The 20,668-nt window shown below is 36.7% G+C and overlaps 1 protein-coding gene across 12 annotated transcripts in view; it reads right to left on the reverse strand.

Moving 5' to 3' along the window:
- Positions 1–19,753: 19,753 nt before the first annotated feature.
- The window catches only part of FOXP2 (forkhead box P2), a 203,906-nt gene continuing 202,991 nt past the window's right edge, over positions 19,754–20,668 (reverse strand). For all 12 annotated transcript variants that reach the window (XM_063446859.1, XM_063446856.1, XM_063446862.1 and 9 more), the window contains one exon: positions 19,754–20,589. In XM_063446859.1, the coding sequence (XP_063302929.1) occupies positions 20,445–20,589 (145 nt within the window). In that variant the 3' untranslated portion in view covers positions 19,754–20,444. The remainder of the gene's footprint in view (positions 20,590–20,668) is intronic.

The raw sequence follows: 20,668 nt of genomic DNA on the forward strand, positions 1-20,668 counted from the left end.
AATTAAACTCATCATAGTGCAAGACATTACACTATTCACTCACACCTTAGTTGGTAATGTAATTCTTAATATTGCTGATTGCCAAGCTAATAAATAACACACCTCCTGAAACTACAAATGTGGATCAGGCCCCACTAAATTTGCAAAGGCCCAATATAGACAAGTTTATTTTTAGACCTGTACCTATTAGTGTCATTAAAAACACCTAAATTATCTAAAAATTAAAAACCAGTCTGGACCTGATCAAATCCCAGCAATGCTGTTGAAGCTCAGTGCGCCGGCAATTGCTAAACCAGTCGCAACCCTAATAAACAAATCCTTGGTGTCTTGATACATACCCAAACTTTGGATGACTGCGAGAGTAGTGCCTATCCATAAAAGTGGTGACACTACTTTGGTTTCTAACTATCGCCCAATATCATTGCTCCCAGTATTGTCAAAAATCTTAGAAAAATGTGTCCAAACACAACTATGTGAGTTCTACCAACAATCAAACTATCTGACCCATGATCAATCGGGCTTTCACCAGAATCACTCCTCTAGAACTGCCCTCTTAAAAGTTTGCAATGACATCCAAACTGGCATGGAACAAGGAGGCCTAACTGGAGCTATTTTCCTTGATTTTGCAAAGGCCTTTGACACAATAGACCACGACATTCTACTGCACAAACTCAAAAACTCAGGTATTGGTGATTGTCCGCTAACCTGGTTTCGATCATATGTTTCGGATTGCTCGCAATATGCGACTCCCTCCCTCTCCCAGTCACATGTGGTGTTCTTCAGGGTTCCATTCTTGGCCCCCTTCTGTTTACAGTATTTACAAATGATCTGCCTAATGTCTGCAAATCCTCAAATGTACACATGTACGCAGACGACACAGTAATCTATGCGAGCAAATCCGATCTACCGCAGCTTGAGGCTGTGCTCCAAGACCAGTTTACAGAGGTGGAAAAGTGGATCGCAGAAAACAAACTCTTTTTAAACACTGACAAAACTGTCACAATGATCTTTGGAACAGTACCTTAATTACACAAATTACACAATTCCCACCTATCCATCAAAACCAATTCAAATAGCTTTTGGCCTCCACATAGAAAAACTTTCATCTAAACTTTATCCAAAACTAGGTGCTCTGTAGAGAAACAAATCCTGCCTAAGCCCTACAGTAAAGGAAAAGATTGTACAGCAAATGCTGATGCCAATCATTGATTATGGGGATGTAGTATATGCATCTGCACCGCAATCCCACATTAATAAACTCAATACATTGTATAACTTGTTCTGCCGCTGGAATCCAGACGTACCCTTCATCTTTCCAGCCTTGTGTTTAAGAGCTTTTCTGGGAAACTCCCACTGTACCTGAGCAGAATGCTCTCCTCCTATAACCTCCAATCCAGTACCAGCACTTTATTTGGTCTTCCACAATACAAAATAAAAGCAGCCCGATCCTCCTTTTCCTACAGAGCGCCACAATTGTGGAATGACCTCCCGCACACTTTAAAATCTTCCCAAAGCCTAAAGTCCTTTAAGAGATCCCTCTCTACATACTTCAAAACATAATGCATGTGTCATGGTTGATTATATATTTCCTACCTGTTCTATGTTAGATTTTCTATATATAGTGTTAATATTGTTTTTATATTTTATTGTACCATAATGTATCAATGCAATGTTTTGTGGACCCAGGGCATACGTGAAAACAAGAGAAATCTCAATGTATCTTTCCTAGTAACATTTTTTATAAATAAATAATTATAATATGAGTATAGTGGCTTGTGACTTCCCAACCTCTTGGTGTCCCCATTTCCAGTAAAGCAGTATTTTAAAACCCAGGGTGTCTAACAAACTCCCTGTTCCCAATCCACTCAGACATATATAGCAAGTAAGAGGTTTACCACCAATGGTGATTTGTTGGACTCCCATCTGAAAAGTCTATTGGATTCCCATCTGCCTAGTGGTCGAGGGTGAGAGGTTAAATATCCCCGCAGCCCACAGGTGAATCAAATTAGCCCAGAGGGAAATAAGCCAATTAATGTGGGTTTATAGATCTGATGCAGGGTTATAACTCTTCATTTCATTTGTAAAGTCATTTTTAAATCAGGATCGCTAAATTTTGTGTAGTGGCATTTTGTTGGTGCTTTTTCTTCAAACGGTGCATATTTTACAGAGCAGAAGATGAGGATATGTAGGCATGGTTTGGCCGCACCCGATTTTGGTAAGCTAAAATTACTTTCAGTTTCTTCAAAACTACTTTGATCAGTCACAACATTAAAACCCCTTTCCCAATGTTGTGTGTGTCCTGCCAAAACAGTTCTGATTCGCCAACGCCTGGATGATAATTGAACATGTCCTTTAGTATTTGGCACTAAGACATTAGCAGCAAATTCATTAAGTTTGCAAACCCCTAGGTGGGACATCCGTGGATCAGATTTGTAATTCCAGAAAATCCCACAGATGCTCAATTAATTGAGATCAGGGTAATCTGGAGTCCAAGGCAACACCTTTTTGTCATGTTCCTCAAACCATTTCTGAGCAATGACTTTTGTATTGTGACTTTTGTAGCATTATCCTACTGACAGAGGCCACTGTCATCAGGGAACACCACTGCCATCAGGGAACATTGGCCAGAGAATAACACTGCCTCCACCAGCCTGCCTTCTACCTATAATGCATTCTACTGCCATCCATTTGCTGCCATACTCCAGGTAAACAACACACACATTGAAAGTGCCTTATTCCAAGTTTAAACTAAAAACAGATAAGAAGCTGCACTCATTCACATGAACAAAACAAAGGGTGCAACCAGGCCTGGGCTAGCACAAATGCCAAATAGTTGAATCCAATTGCAAAGGAAAAAGGTTCAGGCACTCCAAAGTTCAATAAGGCACATTTATTTGAAACAAATGTGAATCCAGCAACGCTTGACCAAATCCCACTGAAGGGTCGAAACGTTGCTGGATTTACTTTGTTTCAAATAAATGTGCCTTATTGAGCTTTGGAGTGGCTGGACCTTTTGTCTTCTCAATTTTCTTCCAAGTTTAGAGCATTTGTTTGCAACCCATAATGTTTAGAAAGCCGTTAGGAGAGGTTTTTAGTTATATTGGTCGCAATATAGTAGAGACGTACTGGAAACTGTACTCACCAAATAACCCAGGTGCTCTGAAGCCAGGGCTGGCCAGGGCTGGCCAGGGCTGGCCAGGGCTGGCCAGGCCTCCCTTCCAAGATATGCAGAATAAATAACTATTCAGGAACTCCGGGATAACAAAAATAGCAGCTTTATTGGGGCAAAATCAGCAACATTTCGACTACTGGGACCTAAAGACCCCTACTGGGTCCTTATTAAAGGACCACTATAGTGCCAGGAAAACAAACTTGTTTTCCTGGCACTATAGGGTCTTTAGGTTCGTTCCCCCTCCCCCCCCCCCCACCCTCAGGGTCCCACTCTTGCCGGGCTGAAGGGGAAGGAAGGGGTTAAACTCTTACCTTTCACCCTCAGCACTGGGGAACTCTCCTCCCTCTTCCTCTTCCACGTGCATTCAATCAGTCCATATGAAAGCATTTCTCAATGCTTTCCTAAGGATGTCAGCGTCTTCTCACTGTGATTTTCACTGTGAGAAGCACAGAAGCGCCTCTAGCGGCTGTCAATGAGACAGCCACTAGAGGCTGGATTAACCTAATTGTAAACATAGCAGTTTCTCTGAAACTGCTATGTTTACAGCTGCAGGGTTAACCCTAGATGGACCTGGCACCCAGACCACTTCATTGAGCTGACGTGGTCTGGGTGCCTATAGTGGTCCTTTAAGCTTGATATTGTTATTTACTGTTATTTATTTGACCACAATGTAATGACATAGATTTTCAGAAGTTGCATTAGGTAACCTTTTCACTCTTGTGTCCAGATATCATAAGTGGCAACAGCATAGGCAAAAAAAACTGTAAATTATCATATTAACCCATATTGTTTTATCACACTTCACTTTCGAAATATGGAATCCATAAAGTGTTGCCATTTGGCACAAGGCTGCCTTTGAAGTTTTAAATGGTTCTTCAATATAAGTGAGGAATTTCATAATTGAGAACCTTAAACAGGATTTTACACAGAAATAGGGAAACGAACAAAGGCTACAGCCAAATAGGAACAACACTAGATGTTAACCCCTTCATGGTATGCCAGGACTGTCATGATATTATGGGGTTTGCATAATTATTTGTCATTAAGGGGTTATGAATTAAAACAATGGAGTTCCTTTACAGACAAAAACTTTGGTGAATGAAGAAAGCAATTGCAAAAAAAAAAAAGAAAAGCTAAGCAGAAAATATAACTAAGATGGAGAAATTTTCCAATTTATCCATTTTGGCCCTAAATGTAAACTTTCTTTGTAGTTCAGCAAAAGTCACAGTTTAAAGAATAAAGCTGAGTATGATCAAAAAGTATAGTAGCATAGTTCCGATCTCTGCAATGTGTTGGTAAAGCTCATAAAAGAGAAATGGATCTTCATTCTTCAAAGAAAAAGGACAATATTTGAACAAATTCCCAGATAATGTAAAAATCATCAAAACCGGTGGCAATAAAATAAAGTAAACGACGGTTATGAGGTTTAAGTATTAAACTTACAAACAGGTTAAGTGCTGCCCCAAGGGAGGCAGCATAGTCCTATTTTATCAAAAACATAAATGTGCTTAATTATTCATGAATGATCACATTTGTAGTCGTATGGTTGATACATAAAGATGCATTAGAGAAAAATATATCCGTTTGCATTTTGTAGTGTAGTAACATGTTTTTGTTTGTTTTTTTGTTTTTTTGTTTTGTTTTATTGCTGCTTACTGTAATTTCTGAATGTTTCCATTAATTTGTATTTGTGATGTGTCTGGAATATTGCCTTAGACCTTTGTGAGAAGGAACAAAAAAATATATTTAAGAGCTTTTTCCCCCAAAAATTTCTGTTTATTCCATCATAATCCTATTGGGATTTTGACACAGTTTGACGATATGCAGCGTTATTGGCATTTAATGCTTGAACGGAAAATTATAGAGGAGCTTTGTTTCACAAGTATTTTTGTTTATTTTTACTTGCGGAATATGTCATGACTTCCACCCATCTAGCAGTGGAATGTTATTTAAGTTATTTCTTTTGACTAAGTTTACTCAGAGGTTCAAAAAACAGATACATTTCTTTTTTAGCACAAAAGGTGATTTCAAACCACCTAGATAAATAACATTTTATGCACCCTACTAGGAAAACTAGAGCAGATAAAGACCTTTTTGACCTTAGTGGTAAGTGAGCAGTAAGTAAGGTAAGTGCTAAAGTCTCACCATCCTTTTCTAAAGTTAGGTCCATAAGTATTTGGACAGTGACTACCACCACAATGCCGCCACAATGAGTTTAAAAATGTAGCAACCAGGATGCGACTAAATTGCAGACTGACAACTTTAATTTAAGGGGTTTAACAAAAAAAAAATATCATATGAATTATTAAGTATCACAGCAAATTTCATTCATAGCCCTCCATTTTTTAAGGCTCAAAAATAATCGGACAAACTTAATTATCATTCTAAAGACTTGGTTGAGGTATAATATCTGGAAGTCATACATATCACCAAATACTAAGTTTTCTTCCTAGTGATGCTTTGCTCTGGCTTTATTGCAGCTTTTTTATTTTGTTGCTTGCTTGTGGTTCCTTCTGCATTCAGTTTTGTCTTCAAAAAGTATAAGACATGTTCATTTGTGTTGAGGTAAGATGACTCGGCCTTAAAAGAATATTACACTTACAATACACCACTAGCGCCGGGTCCCGCATTCAGAACAAATGGATTAAAATCCCCCTTTATCTATAAACAAAACTATATTTGGACATAATGTGAGAGAGTTGGCACAAAGAAGGGAGACTTCTCTAAGGAAGTACCTTGCACGGCACGAAAGACAGAAAAAGTAACCAATAGATGTCTATATTTTATTTATTATATATTTACTAACTATATAATATGTATAGATTTTTTTTTTACTGTTCCTCCTTTTTCCCTGTATTGGTCACTTCTCACTTGATCTGTGAATAAGATCAACATTTAGTAACTGTCCTTAGCCATCAATCCACTTTTTTTGTTTTATATTTATTTTTTATTTATTTTTGTGACACCATGGCTGGAATTCATACTCTTGAATCAAAATGGACTTGCTTGGCCATGATACATTTCTTTTGGTTCATGGTACATTTTGGGAAAGAGTTCAGGAAATGGCCCAAATTCAGCCGATCTACAGTCTGACACGAAACAAATTAATTCTAGCAGATCTATGTGCTTCAGAATTAATTCCGCTGCTTCTGTCAGTATTCATATTATAAATAAATACTAGTGAACCAGTTTCACTGGCAGTCATATATCCCGTAACATAACACTGATGCCCCCATATTTTACAGATGATGTGGTATGCTTAAAATCATGAGATGTTCCTTCACTTCTCCATGCTCAATTCCCATCATTCTGGTATGTTTAATCATCACAGAGAATATTTTTCCCGAAATGGGGAAGCTTTTTACACATTTTCTGGCAACGTCTAATCTGGCCTTTTTATTCTTGAGCATTACCAGTGGATTTGTACCTTGTGGTAAATACTCTATATTTATTTTCATGAAGCGTTTTCTTGCAGGTAGACTGTAGTGGAGCTCCCTGTACCCCGACTGGGTACCTCCGCCAAAGGACCGCTTCCTAGCTGGAACAGGGGACAAACCTCAGCACTCTTGTCCTCAGTCGCCATGACTTGACTGGGGCCTGGAACCACTTTCTCCTGGAGCCGAATGGTGAACTCGCTCTAGCAACCCCCAGGCACTGGACGACACTCAGTCCTGGGAGCTCTAGTCCTTACAAGGACTTCCCCCATTGAATCCTCCACACTGGAACAGTGATTAAAGAATAGCCCTTTCCCCTCCCAGTAACTAGGCGACACATAGTTATGGGAGTACAAGCTGGAATATCTTTATTGGCAGCCACAACTGCCCTTATATGCAGGTCCCCATGCAAGGGGCACCCCCCCCCCCAGACCTGAGAGTAAACCACAGTAGAAACAAATACACAATTATATTGGCTCTCAGATCCAGGACACTCCCATACATAGTAAGATAATCCCTCCCCTGTGTCTAAAAAATAATTGAGTTAAGTACTGTATTAAACTCAATTATCTCCAGGAACAAAAAAAACACACATTTCCCAAACACCCCAAAAGTACATTAAAAATACATAAAACCCCACAAAGTTACGTAGCATTGATCAGGGTGATCGTAGCAACACTACACACAAGTACACCCCTGCAATCAAACTTCAACACTACATACTAACACACCTCTGTGTTAAACACCAAAATAATACATAAACAAACCCCTTTCAAAAACAAACACTACACATAAATGCATTCAAATGCCAACACCAAATACAAAAACACCCCTACAGTCACGCAAACATACTCACATGCTTACATTCAAACACACAAACACTGTTCAGTGCTAAATGCAACCTTGCAAGCATTGGAAAATGGTAGAGCCCCAGCTGTCAAAGTATTGTTCGAGTTGCATGACAAATGGGGATCTATCTTTTGGCCACCCTTGTGATTGGGGAGCCCAAAATAATTCTTTAGTTCCACGACTGCATTGAGAAGTGGAGGGCATGATTGCATGTCAGGGAGTGACGGGGGAGGGATCCAGGGCGCCCAATCAAATGCTTGCCCAGGGCTAATCAATATTAAAGCCAGTGAAGACTAACTCATCTGCTGGCCATGAAGAAAAGGTGTCAGAACACAGTGAATTGAAATTTGCTGTGTATGGGGCTGCGAAAACGCAGACTGGTCAGATTGCATATGATAAAAGAGCCTTCAATGGGTACATGAGTGTCAGAACTAGACCATGGAGCAATGGTAGAAGGTCACCTGGTCACATTTTCTTTTAGATCAGGTGTATGACTGGGTGCATGTAAGTCATTTTCCTGAGGAAGATATGGCAGCAGCATGCACTATGAGAAAAAGGAAGGCTGGCGGAGGCAGTGTTCTGCTGCCCTCCATTTGCTGCCATACTCAAGGTAAACAACACAAATCCAGGTAAACGACACACATCCACTTTATCTAAAAGAAAACGTGATTCTTTAGACAAGGCAACCATCTTCCATGTTCTGCTGGGAAAACTTAGGTCCTGACACATGACCACCTTGCAATGAATTGTTGCAGATCATGTACACCCAATCATGGCAGTGGTGTTCCCTGATGGCAGTGGTCTTTTAAAGCAGGACAGTGCAACCTGTCACACTAGCAAAAACTGTACAGGAATAATGACATGAACATGACAAAGAGTTCAAGGTGTTGCCTTGGCCTCCAGATTCCCCAAATCTCAATCCAATTGAGAATCTATGGGATATGCTGGAACAACAAATTTGATCCATGGAGGCCCCACTTTGCAACTTGCAGGACACATGAGAGCTGTTTTGGCAGAATGTTAGGCAGGTGATTTTAACGTAGTGGCTCATCAGTGTATTTACTTGTCATCCAAATAGTCATGAACCTTTCTGTATATTCTATGTGTCTCTGTTATATACTAAAAAGATACTATAGTTATTAAAACAGCTTTAGCTTAAAGAATTAATTTTAGCTTACAGATCATTCCGTGCAGTCTCATTGCTCAATTCTCTGCTATTTAGGAGTTTGTTTATGCAGCCATAGTCACACCTTCATGCATGTGACCTACACAGCCTTCCTGTAAAATGAGAACTAATTTTTACACTTTCTTTATTTCACAGTCTGTTTAATTTAGAATTTCTTATCTTATGCTATGTTAATAGCTTGCTAGATCTTGCAGGAGACTCTTGTGTGTGATTAAAGTTCAATTTACAGAGCAGGAGATAAAAACTACTAAAGTAGGTTAGCATCTGATTGGAAAATGAATCCATTTTTTTCATGCAGGTTGTGTCAGTCACAGCCAAGGGAGGTCTGGATAGGGCTATATGGACAGAAACAGACGTGATTTAACTCCTAAATGGCAGAAAATTGGGCAGTGAGACTTCAGAGGCATAACTGCTTTACACCAAAGACACACCAAAACTGCTTTATTAAGCTAAATATGCTTTGCTGGCTACATTGGCCCTTTAAATATATCAAGTATTATACAGTTCCTGTATTTTTGTTTGCTTAAAAATAAATTGATATTTCATCCCATACAAACCTTGCAAGAAACCCTATTACCAAATCTGCTTTTTAATTAATAAAGGATAACAATTTCATGTATTATAAAAACTTACAGAAACTAATTATAGTGCAAACAGGGACAGTGGGTTGAATGGGTCCAGAAGTATCCTCAGTAGAATAGAAAGAATCAAGGCTCTGCACATTAATAGAGAAACATTCTCTACAGAAAACATCTAAACTCAATGAAAACAAATCTACCAATAGGTGGGGATGGTAGCCTTGAATTCTTCATAGTTTTTTCATTTTACCTTTGATAAAAGCTAAATTATGCTGTAGCACATTATAATTTATTTGTACATCAATTATTTTCTTTGAGGCATTTCTACATAAGTCTTTGATGAGATGAAGGAATGAATAAGAATGTTGGGATCTGTATACTGATACAATGTGGTTACTTTGTTACCTATCATAATTGGCCTTAAACAGATTAAACATTGACTGTGGCCTACAATAAAGAGAATGCCAATTATTATTATTATTATTATTATTATTATTATTATTATTATTATGTTATTTATATAGCGCCATCAAATTCCGCAGCACTTTACAATGAATGGACGAACAGACATGTAGTTGTAACCAGACAAGTTGGACATACAGGAACAGAGGGGTTGAGGGCCCTGCTCAATGAGCTTACATGCTAGAGGGAGTGGGGTAAAATGACACAAAAAGGTAAGGATAGTATTAGACTAGTGACAGTTGCAAGAGAGGAATCAGTTGGGAGCTAATAACAGTTTAATTTATACGCTTTTATGGGTTTTTAACGATTTTTTTCAAGGAGTGGACACTGGGTGAGCATCTAACAGAGGAGGGAAGCGAGTTCCACAGGAACTGTGCAGCCCTCAAGAGATCTTGAAGGTGAGCATCAGAGGTGGGAGAGGTGGGAGTATGGACAGAAGATAGACGTAAGTCTTCAGCAGATCGTAAGGGCCTAGACGGGATATACTTGTGTATAAGGACGATAGATATGTGGGAGTAGATTTGAAAGCAAGAACCAGCATTTTAAATTGAGCTCTATATCTTATAGGAAGCCTTTTCTGGACATTTTAATTAAAGATGAATATTTCAACCTCTGTTCATGTTTATTAGTAATCCTCTTAGAAAGTTGACTTGATATTAACAAACCATGGTTTGCTTAATTAATGAGGATTGTCAGTTGGTCAGAACATTGCATAGTCTTATCAGAGGATGCATTCACTACATTTTAAAGTGTTTTGTCATCATTATTCTAGACACTATGATTCTGGAGGTGAAGCCATGGTTCCTGAACCTAACTACAGGAGTATCTATCTACTTTCTTCATTTGTGATATGCTTCCTACCTTATACCACTTTGGGATAGTTCCTCGTATAATTCCTCTGATCTTTCCAACTAACAACATCATATACAGGTCTCCATTATGATCCCTTGGTTGATAGTTATCTACATATTACCAGCTGCTGATGAGCACCTTCCAATGTTTAGATATCATTAGCAAACTAATACAAGTATGATTCCCACTTCCTCCTTCATGGTCAACATAATCCAACAACCCTCAGGCCTCATATCACACTCATACTCAGTGGAGTTCTGCATTTAACATCCTGCAGCAAATCCAACAACCTTCGGGTATTGACTGAAGCTTATTCTTGCATTGCTACCATATTATCATGTGTTATACCTGTAGTTTTCCACTCTAATGTTCTGTGCATGCAGTTTGTATTATTGACATTTAATGCTTCTCACCATTATTTCATCTATCACATTTTAGGTGATATAATTTGGTTGCTAAACTTTTTCAATTGTACATAACACATGGCTACCCTCCCCCCTCCCCATTCTCCTCCCAGCTGTAAATATCTTCATATAACTGTTCCATCTCTGTCCTTCAGGCCTCATCTCACACTCATACGCAGTGGAGCTCTGCATTTTTTTTCCTCACCACTTCCCACCCACCCTCCCCTCAACTTGAACTTAAGCTGATGCTCCAGAAATATACTTAATTTACTGTAATGCCAGTCCTGTCCACAGGTGATCATATTTCTGAAAATACTGCTTCTGCCTGCCTCTTTTCTTCCAAAACTGCTTATTAGAATTAATGGATAAGTATGGAACAAAAAGAAGAAAAAAAGCAAATCACTTCAACATCTATGCTGTGCTTCAGATTAAATAATGACAATAAAAAGTGCACACATTCAAAGCAATGGAAAAATAAATTGATTACTTCTACAGGAAGCAACAGCAGAGTCTCATCAGGAATATGAATAAGGAACTGAAACAATAATGTGTCTATTAATTCTGGCATCATATTTTACCTATATTAGTAAATATGATTGAAATTAAAAGCTTGTTAATTTATAGGCATATCTCATTGCTACTTTAGATACCTGTACTAGAAAAAGGGTCCAGGCATTTCAACGTCTACAGGCACCATTATTAGAACATGTGGAACACTGCAATCTTTCGACTGATAATGGAGTCTTTGTCAAGCTAAAGCCAAAGATGTGACAAAGATTCCATTGGGAGCCAAAACGTTGCAGTGTTCCACATGCTCTAATAAAGGGGCCTGGAGACATTGGAGTTCCTGGACCCTTTTTCTAATACTGGTATTTATTATCTTCTGGGTTTGTGCAGGCCCTTGGTTCAGTTAAGCACCGTGTCTTAAGTGAATTGAGTGTGGTTCCTTTTCCATTTTTGCAACTGCTACTTTAGAGTCACAAATGATTTTTATTCTGTATTTGCAGCACTATTAAAATGTACTTTAAGTTGGGAATTTCTTCTTGTTTTCCATGAACAGCAAAAAAAGATGTGTGAAATGTTGAATGTGATAAACCTGAGTCTTCTTTCAACTTTAGCTGTTATGTAACTATGTTTGTATCACAAATAGACAATGCCCTAGTATATCCTTGTAGATTGTGCTGGAAAACACAGTAACAAAAAAAAGCAAAAAAAACAACAACATAGTTTCAGTGTGTCTACAAAAATCTATTCTAAAGAAAGCCCAAAACAATAATTACACTATAGAACTAAGAACTTTTTTTTTATGGAGAGAAACTCTGTATTTCTGATGTTTCTCAAAATTAGGATTCACTGTGGGATGCAAATAGCACTGAGCTTGCTTATAAACTAGAAGTAAATTAATTTTAAACCCAAACCTCCATCCAAGTATCACTAATGCTCTACTTGATTTGAGTGAAATGGATAATGTGTTGTGTACAGCAGCACAGAAATGGCTCTATAATGTCGATTTAAATAAGCTATTGCACCTAATGTCATGTTGTAATACATACTCGATGGCTTACAATGATTTACTTGCAGTTAGAAAACAATATGTGATGCATTATTGCACATAAAATGATAGCAAATGACTTCAATTTTATTAAATGCACACTTTCCAGTTACATATCATCAGGCGCGTATTTTATTCACACTTCTATTCCTTTATCTGTTGTTGATATTACCTTGTTAACTGTTTCGCTACTCTGCTTTTCTTTTTAGTCATTCGTTCTGTCTGAACATTTCTGTCAGTGTTCTGTCGTAAAATGTAGCAGGTCGGTTATTTCAAACTGAGCAAAACAAATAAATGTGCTATCAGTCAGGATCCTTTTTCTTTAACAGTTTATTAGTAAATTTAAAACGAACTATTTCAAAGAAACAGATTTGTAAAATGTAGCACATGATCTCATTTTATATGGGTGCAAAGTCCATAAATTGGAGTTAGGTTCTATGCATTACTGAGTTTACAATTCTCTGCTCATTGAATGCCCTAAAATTGTTAAAAAGCTCCAGGTAAAGTGTCCATGAAATACGATTATGGTCTGCAGTGTCTAATGATCAAGATCAACCATTTGCACAGTCCTTGTGCATCGATACTTTATGATAAGATTTACAAATGCACACACATCCTGGAGGAAACTCGAGAAGGAGAAATATGTGGCAGAAAATGGATTTAAAAAAATAAACGCTATGTGTATGTGCGAAAGTCTTCGTATGTGAGTGTTTGTCTGTGTGTGTGTGTATTCCATTGGGAGCAAATGCTACATATATTACAAAACATTTAAAATATATATTTATATTAGTAAGATTTTCTAGCAAACAAATAAATAAGGAATTGTTTTTGTAGTTCGTGTCTGATTGTACAGCGCAATATAAATAATAATAATAATTAAAGCCACCACTTCTGTTTGAGATAGCCCTTTCCATGTTGTGTGTTCCTTAAAGTTAACCATTTAGGCCGTTTAGGCCTTTTAAAATTAACTCGTGCTAACTCACAATTTAAAAAAAAATATTTTCAACTTAGAATCCCTTCACTCACCCAGCTTAGAGCCTTTAGGAAAACTAGGGTCAACTTAATGAGGATATATTGACTGTCATTGAACATCACCTTTTGTCTAGTGTGATATTATCTTGTGACACCTTTTAACTTTTATATCATATGCTGTGTTGACAGGATTATGAATCAATCTGGTCAGTTCATGAGATTTTTTTTCAATTCATGTCTAGGATAAACCTAAAGAAAAACATGTGATGGATTAAATCGTATATATCCACTTACCTTTAGCAAATTAAACCTTTCAGGTGGACTTAATTTTGTTTCTCTCAGGAATTTGTTATGAGAGAGAAACAAACAAAAAAGAGATAAGTATGTTTTGTATTAGCTTGTTTGAACAGTTGAGATGTACCTAAATATAGTGAGTATTGCATAGTCATGGGGTGAATGCAATTATGTGTTGTAAAACCCAAAGCTACAGTGTAGATACAGCATTGAAACAAAGTCAAGTCTTCTTAAGCTGCTGAGTCAGTTCATTGGCTGTTAAGACACTTCCACAGAATTTAGAAGCAAATACAGTTGATCAACTCATATTGCTTCTCTTTGCATATGAGGACAAGTGAGTCTCAGAAGACACATCACAGGGAGATTTATTTAAGTGTTGTGTTCTGAAAAATCCTATACTTTTAGTAGAAATGTAATGAGCAAACTTGATAGGTCAGTTGGCCTTTACCCATGGGCTCTCTTTAAATCTTTGCTGTACAGTAACCATTTTAAAAGTCCATTAGAAATATGTTGTATACATATACATGCCAATGTAAATGTAAAATTAGAGTATTTCAGACTCTTTTTATGGTTTCACTTTTCTCTATATTATTTGGTTACTCTTGCTTACTAACGAACTGAATTGCTCTCTCACTTGATTCCCATTATTTCTGGTACCTTTCTTGGTATCATTAATAATTTGCAATTGTTCTATATAAATTCACTGACACAAAGTTAATATTTTAACTTAAAGTTTACTTTGTTGTAGTTGCTTAAAAGAACACTTCAGTCATCGCAACCACTTCAGAATGCTCTAATGCTTATGGTATACCAGGAACCAGGAATGCCCTGGCACTCACTCATCTTCTAACATTCCCTAAGAGCTCTCTTCTTGGAACCAAGCCCAGACAAGCAGGTCTTAGCCAATTGACTGGTGGAGATCATCTGCATGGCAGGGTTTAACTCAGGAATGCAAATGGAAGTTCTGCACAGGAGCTTCTGGCTGACAGTGCAGCAATTGACCATCAATCTCCAAACGTCCGGTGAGAAGTCAACTTGTCAGCAAACGGTTTGATCACTTACAGTGGGGGATGCAAAGCACTTGTTGCATTACAGACACTACAACATGCTGTAATGCTTATGGTGCTTTTCGTGTGTCTTTAAGTCCTAGAGCCACATTAACAGGAAAACCAAACTACATAACTAAATAGCTATCCAATAACTACAATATGCATGACAAACATTGCTTCAAAACAGCTAGCTATTCTGAGGCAGACAGTGGCAGAGCCTGCAGGTTCAGGCTTAAATACAAGTAAGATTTTACTTTAGGGGTGCTTTAGGGGTAGATGGTGGTTTTAACACAATACAGTCAGATTTATATGTTTGTGTTCCTGACCCTATAGTGCTCATTTAAGTGCTTTTGTAATATTATCTGTAACAAACATGATATTTCTTTCTTTTGAAAATATTCATTATTTGGTTAAAGGTATTACAGGTCAAGTTGATCTGTAACTATAGGCACTTAATGAATGGTGCTTATCAAACTACTCATCCTTGTTAGTTTGAATGGAGTCAATGACAACTAAGCATGTACATATTTTGGTTGTTTTTATTTCAATATTCATTATTGAGTATGCTTTCTGACTTTTATTTTAATGTCTGTTTAATGAACTTCTGTTACAGAAATGCTTACTCAATTACTGAATTATTTAGAGAAACCCTCGTAGATTAAGGGGTATACTATGTCTTGATGTATTTGGAGACGTTTTTTGCTCAACACGTTTGGGTCACCATAGCACTAAACCATTTAATATGCTTTTCCTTCCATGTCTTGGATTATGGACTAACACAAACTACCCTGCCTCCATATCAGTATGACATCAATTAAAATAATAAATTATGAACATCTGTAATACAAACATTAGCCATCATTTCCAACGTCATCTATTATGACGCTTAGCAATTGAACCTTGAAGGGACACTATAATAGACAAAGCAACTTTAGCTTGATGAAGCGCTTTTGGTGTATAGATCATGTTCTTGGCACTGCTACCTGCATGTGACTTGCACAGCCATCCTGAAGACTTCCTGTAAAGAGTCATCTAATGTTTACATTTCCTCTATTGCAAAATCTGTTTTACTTAGAATTTCCTATCTCCTGCTCTGTTAATAGCTTGTTAGACCCTGCAGAAACCTCCTGTATGTAATTAAAGTTCATTTTACAGAGCAAGAGATAACAAAACTTTTAAATTAAGTTACATCTGATTGAAAATGAAACCATTTTTGTTTTCATGCAGACTGTGTCAGTCACAAACAGAGGAGATGTGGCTAGGGCTGCATTAGCCGAAACAAAAGTGATTTAACTCTTAAATGGCAATGAATTGAGCAGTGAAACTCAGAGGCATGACCTACACACCAAAACTGCTTCATTAAGCTAAAGTTGTTTTGGTGGATATAGTGTCCCTTTAAAAAAAAAAAAAAATAAGTGATAAGTAACTCTCTGAACATAATCCTCAGTTAGAAATTAAGCTGCACATTATATAAAGGGCCATATGTTATCATACTTTTGTATACATCCTTCATCACAGCAAAACAAGGAACACTGCATATATGAGTACATAACACAGTGGAAACATGCACACAATACCAATTAATGTCCAGTACCCAGCATTTTTATTACTCACACTAAAAAATTTACTCCACCTATTATATGTCATCATAGAATCCCAAGTTCTAAACTAATGAACATTATTCAAAGAAATTCAAATATGTTAATAGTGATTGGGTCAAAAGATTTAGATATTTTATTTTATTCCAGAAATGTAGGCAAATGAATGAAATGGTTTCATATACATGTTTACATCCAACAGTTCAGAAATATTGTTTATACATATAGTAAAAATGTACATCCTTTTTCAACTGAATCAGATTTCATTGATGAAATAGTCTAATTATTTCAACAAATATACCAACAATGCAAAAGAGTGATACGTTTTATAGTAGTTACATTGTACAAGAAAACCAGGATTTTTTTTTTTTATTATTTTTTTTTTATATTATTTTTAAAAAGCAAATACTGACTTTCACACTTTAGCATGTCACAATTTATGTATGAATATTGGTGTGGATAATAAATCTGTAACAGCTTCAAGTGATCGTGACCAATGTTAATAGACTTTAAGTGGTTCAGTAGATTAAGTTCTACCTATGCTTCCGATTCCCTCAATAAGAAAGTATACGTGTTTGAAGTTAAGTAGCTGAAGAGTAGGGGTATCCAAATATGCCCGAAAACTTTTGCAAGATTACATCTGCTGGAATTCATGACAGCTATTGGCTGCCATACAAGTAATGGAAGGAACTCCTGAGAGCTGTATGGGCAAGGCTGAAGAACCCCGATGATTTCCTCATGTCTTGGTTTTGTAAAGGGAAACTCATAGGTAATTTTACCTAATATTTGTAACAGTCACATGAATATAATCAATTTTTGAGCAGTAGAACCGTACCGTGAATGTAACTCTACAGAGTGTAAGCCATAACCCCACTACTTTTAAGCATTGTGCGGGTTTCGTTTTTGTAGACAAAACTATGTAAAATAAAAATCTGATAACTCCCTGGTGTTAGAGGTAGACCGTTTTTTTTTTCTTTCAAATCCTAGATTTGGTCCGTTTTATTTATTTCAGCAGTGAAAGCCATGAATACAGAACAAATAACAGCTGTTACAATTCAACCATGACTCCTAACGTCAGAGAATTCAAGGTATGAACACAGTACACAGTAATGAAAAATAAAAGTATCAAAAAATTAGTTTACCTCAAAAAAGATAAATAAACAGGTATATACCACCAATACATAAACAGATGTTTGTGCTACAGTTAAAATTGGCTGTATACAAAACATAATGATTCCCCATCATAAGCGTATGATAGAAGCAAGGATACATGAGTCGATTAAATTGTCAGACATTATGCTTTATAAGGTATGCACAGAAGATCAAGCAATAAATACATACATTAGTTCAAAGCCTTACAATAGCTACGCAAAGCAGAGCGAGGAAAGCAGGTTTTGCTATTACTAGCAAGCAATGATAAAGATTAGAGTAAAAAGTCATGAAATGCATTAAAGCAACTTTTTTTTTCTTAGAAAAAGTCTGGTCATTTATGGGTCCACCAACATTTTTTTACATAATATGCACAATTATCAAAATACAGACCAAGCATCTCAGAAAACCCCAAAAAACCCTAACATCTAATTTCAAAGCAACTGCAGTTTTGGAGGTTTTTCTGGTATTATGTGCAAGCAGCTATTTTTAATTGTAATTATACAAAACCCATGCAAAACTCTACAGGAATATGCATTCTGTGGCTGAGACTTCCTTTGCAAGTTTTGTAACTGAGGTATGCATACTTTAGCATTGTAGTCTTTGGCCACTTTCTCGATGGTGCAGTTATCACATTAGCTTTACTTCTAGCTAGGTGGACACACATAAGCAGACTGATTGCATCTTTGCTCATTTTCAGCAATATCATCCTTCCATGGTCCAGACCAATAATAAATAATGTGATATGTTCTTCAGATATTAGTGGAATTTCTCTTGACCATGACCAGAAGACAAACATCATGAAAAGTAGCAGTTACTGTGATGTTCTGACAATTAATGTGATCTGCCATATTTTTTTTAAAACTAATTTTAGTTGTTATTTCTGCAGAGGTAGAAGCTTCCAGAAAGCCTTTTGGATAAGTGGGAAAACCCCTTTGAAAGCTGTTGTGTCCTTCTATTTGGCATGATAGATGACTGTATCTATTTAGTTGATGAGCTTAGTTTGCAAGAACTAGTTCCAACATACGGAACTGGTATGTGTATAAAGCTCTAGCAGACACCTTCCATCAAACACTGTTTGTAAAGCAATAACCATAATTAGATTGTGAGGTCCCTTGGTTGGGGTAAAGTATTATCAAGACTTGGCACAGCACATGAAAAGCAACATGGAAAGTTTCTAAGTTTCAGCAAACATCTCAATATGATATTTTCAACAATGATAGAGAATTGTATCATTTTTGGGTTTGGAGTTATTTAGAAAACAAGCATTCCAACAATTTGGCCTGTGCAAGTCTTCAAGAGGGAGTGTATTGTAAGTGTTCTTATCCCGTATAAACAGAGGCAGAATTCTATGTAACTTTGGTTTGACTGAAAATAAATACCATGGTCTACAATTGCTATATCTTTGCTTTCAGTGTAAAAACTTACCTAGCTCAGTTTAAATCAATAAGAAATTAATTTTTGGCTTTACTAGACCTTTTATGTTTGGTTCCTACGTTTTTTGTTTTTTTTTGTTTATTATAACTTAAGACTATAAAAAATAGTACACAACAGAGAAAGACTATACAATATACGACATTCTAACAACATGTATTCACCACAAGAAAAAAACAAAACAAAAAAAAAAACTTTATGGGAAGTAAATTAAAAACCACATTTTTAAATAACAGTATGCATTCTGCATTTGTATCAAGTACACATATATTTATTTTGGTTGGCGTTCCACATTTTGTTGCTTTCTGTTACAACTTCCAACGGAGAGATTATTCTCACCTTTGTCTTACATGAAAGCAAATCTTTGATGTGTCTAGAGTGGCATTTGGCCTCAGAATACGCTATGACTCAATTAACATTTCCATATTTTTTTCTTTGTATAGGGCTAAATGGAAAGATCCCAGAGGTCATCAAAACAGCAGGTAGTTCATGGATAGGTTCCTTTGTACTAATTAAAGATACAGAAGTCGGACCAAAGCGTGTGGCTGCTTCTGTCGTTGAGCTATTGGCCATTGTTAGAGTTGGCTTTGGTTTACAGCTGTAGCCTTTGACTGTGTTTTCAGGTAGACAAAGCTTTATCACAAGGAGGTAAAGAGTATAGTTGTAAGATATATGCAGATATGCAAATGGTTCTATGGCGTTTGCACAAACAATGTTAGTTTAGGATTGCACTCTACAACTTAACACTAACAGCACAGACTGGAAGCCTAGATGGTTGCAACAGTCTAATTACTGTGGTTTGTAATAGCTAATTTATGTCATTTACAGTTGGTGGCACCAACATAAAAAAATCCACAAAAAAAATCCACAAAAAAAAAACCCTGAAAAAAACAACCAAAGAAAAATATATAAAATAAAAAATGTGCTTGTTTTTTTTTTTTTTTTTTGTTATTTTAAATTCGGTCAGAACAAGCAGTGATACTAATTTGATTCTACTCCTGTGCAAATTAAAAACAATAGCAACAAGTTGAACTTGACCAGCAATTGTTTCTAACATTATTTCTACTGTGTGCTTGAGATTCACATTGATGAAACTAACACTATTTTTTGGCAGTATATGAGGCCATTTGCTTTCCATAGAACGTGTGTCCTCATATTCAGTCATTTCATGAACCCTTTTGAGCCATATTTTAAATGGACAAGCCATTATATAAAGAACAGTTTTTTTGTTGTTTTTTTTTCACGAAAATCAGTTTTTGTCTTAAAAAAAGAAGTCAGCAAGCTCTTAGCCTGTTGTGTTAAATCCCAAAGGGCTGGTTTAACAAGTTCCTTCAGGACTGTCTCCGTTATCCATGCGTAATAAATAGTCACAGTAAAAATCTGTCAAATATTCATGGTTGTGGAGTGGTTGTGAAGGTCAGTGCTATGTCCCTTCATTTGAGGTCTCTCAAGTCTCTTTTTATTCCAGATCTTCAGACAATGGCTCTTCTTCAAGCTCTCTGTCTTCTTCCAATTCTGGACTGTGGTTTGCTGTTGTGACAAGGGACATTGGGCAGTCTTCGTCATCTGCAATCACTGGCTCTTCCTTGACATGAATAGAATGTCTAAAATGAAAACATATTAAAATTATTAGTATTAACTTTGTATAAAACAAAATCTTCTATTATATAGAAAGCATTTAAG

This window comes from Pelobates fuscus, chromosome 3 (assembly GCF_036172605.1).
Source record: "Pelobates fuscus isolate aPelFus1 chromosome 3, aPelFus1.pri, whole genome shotgun sequence".
In the NCBI taxonomy this organism is placed as follows: domain Eukaryota; kingdom Metazoa; phylum Chordata; class Amphibia; order Anura; family Pelobatidae; genus Pelobates; species Pelobates fuscus.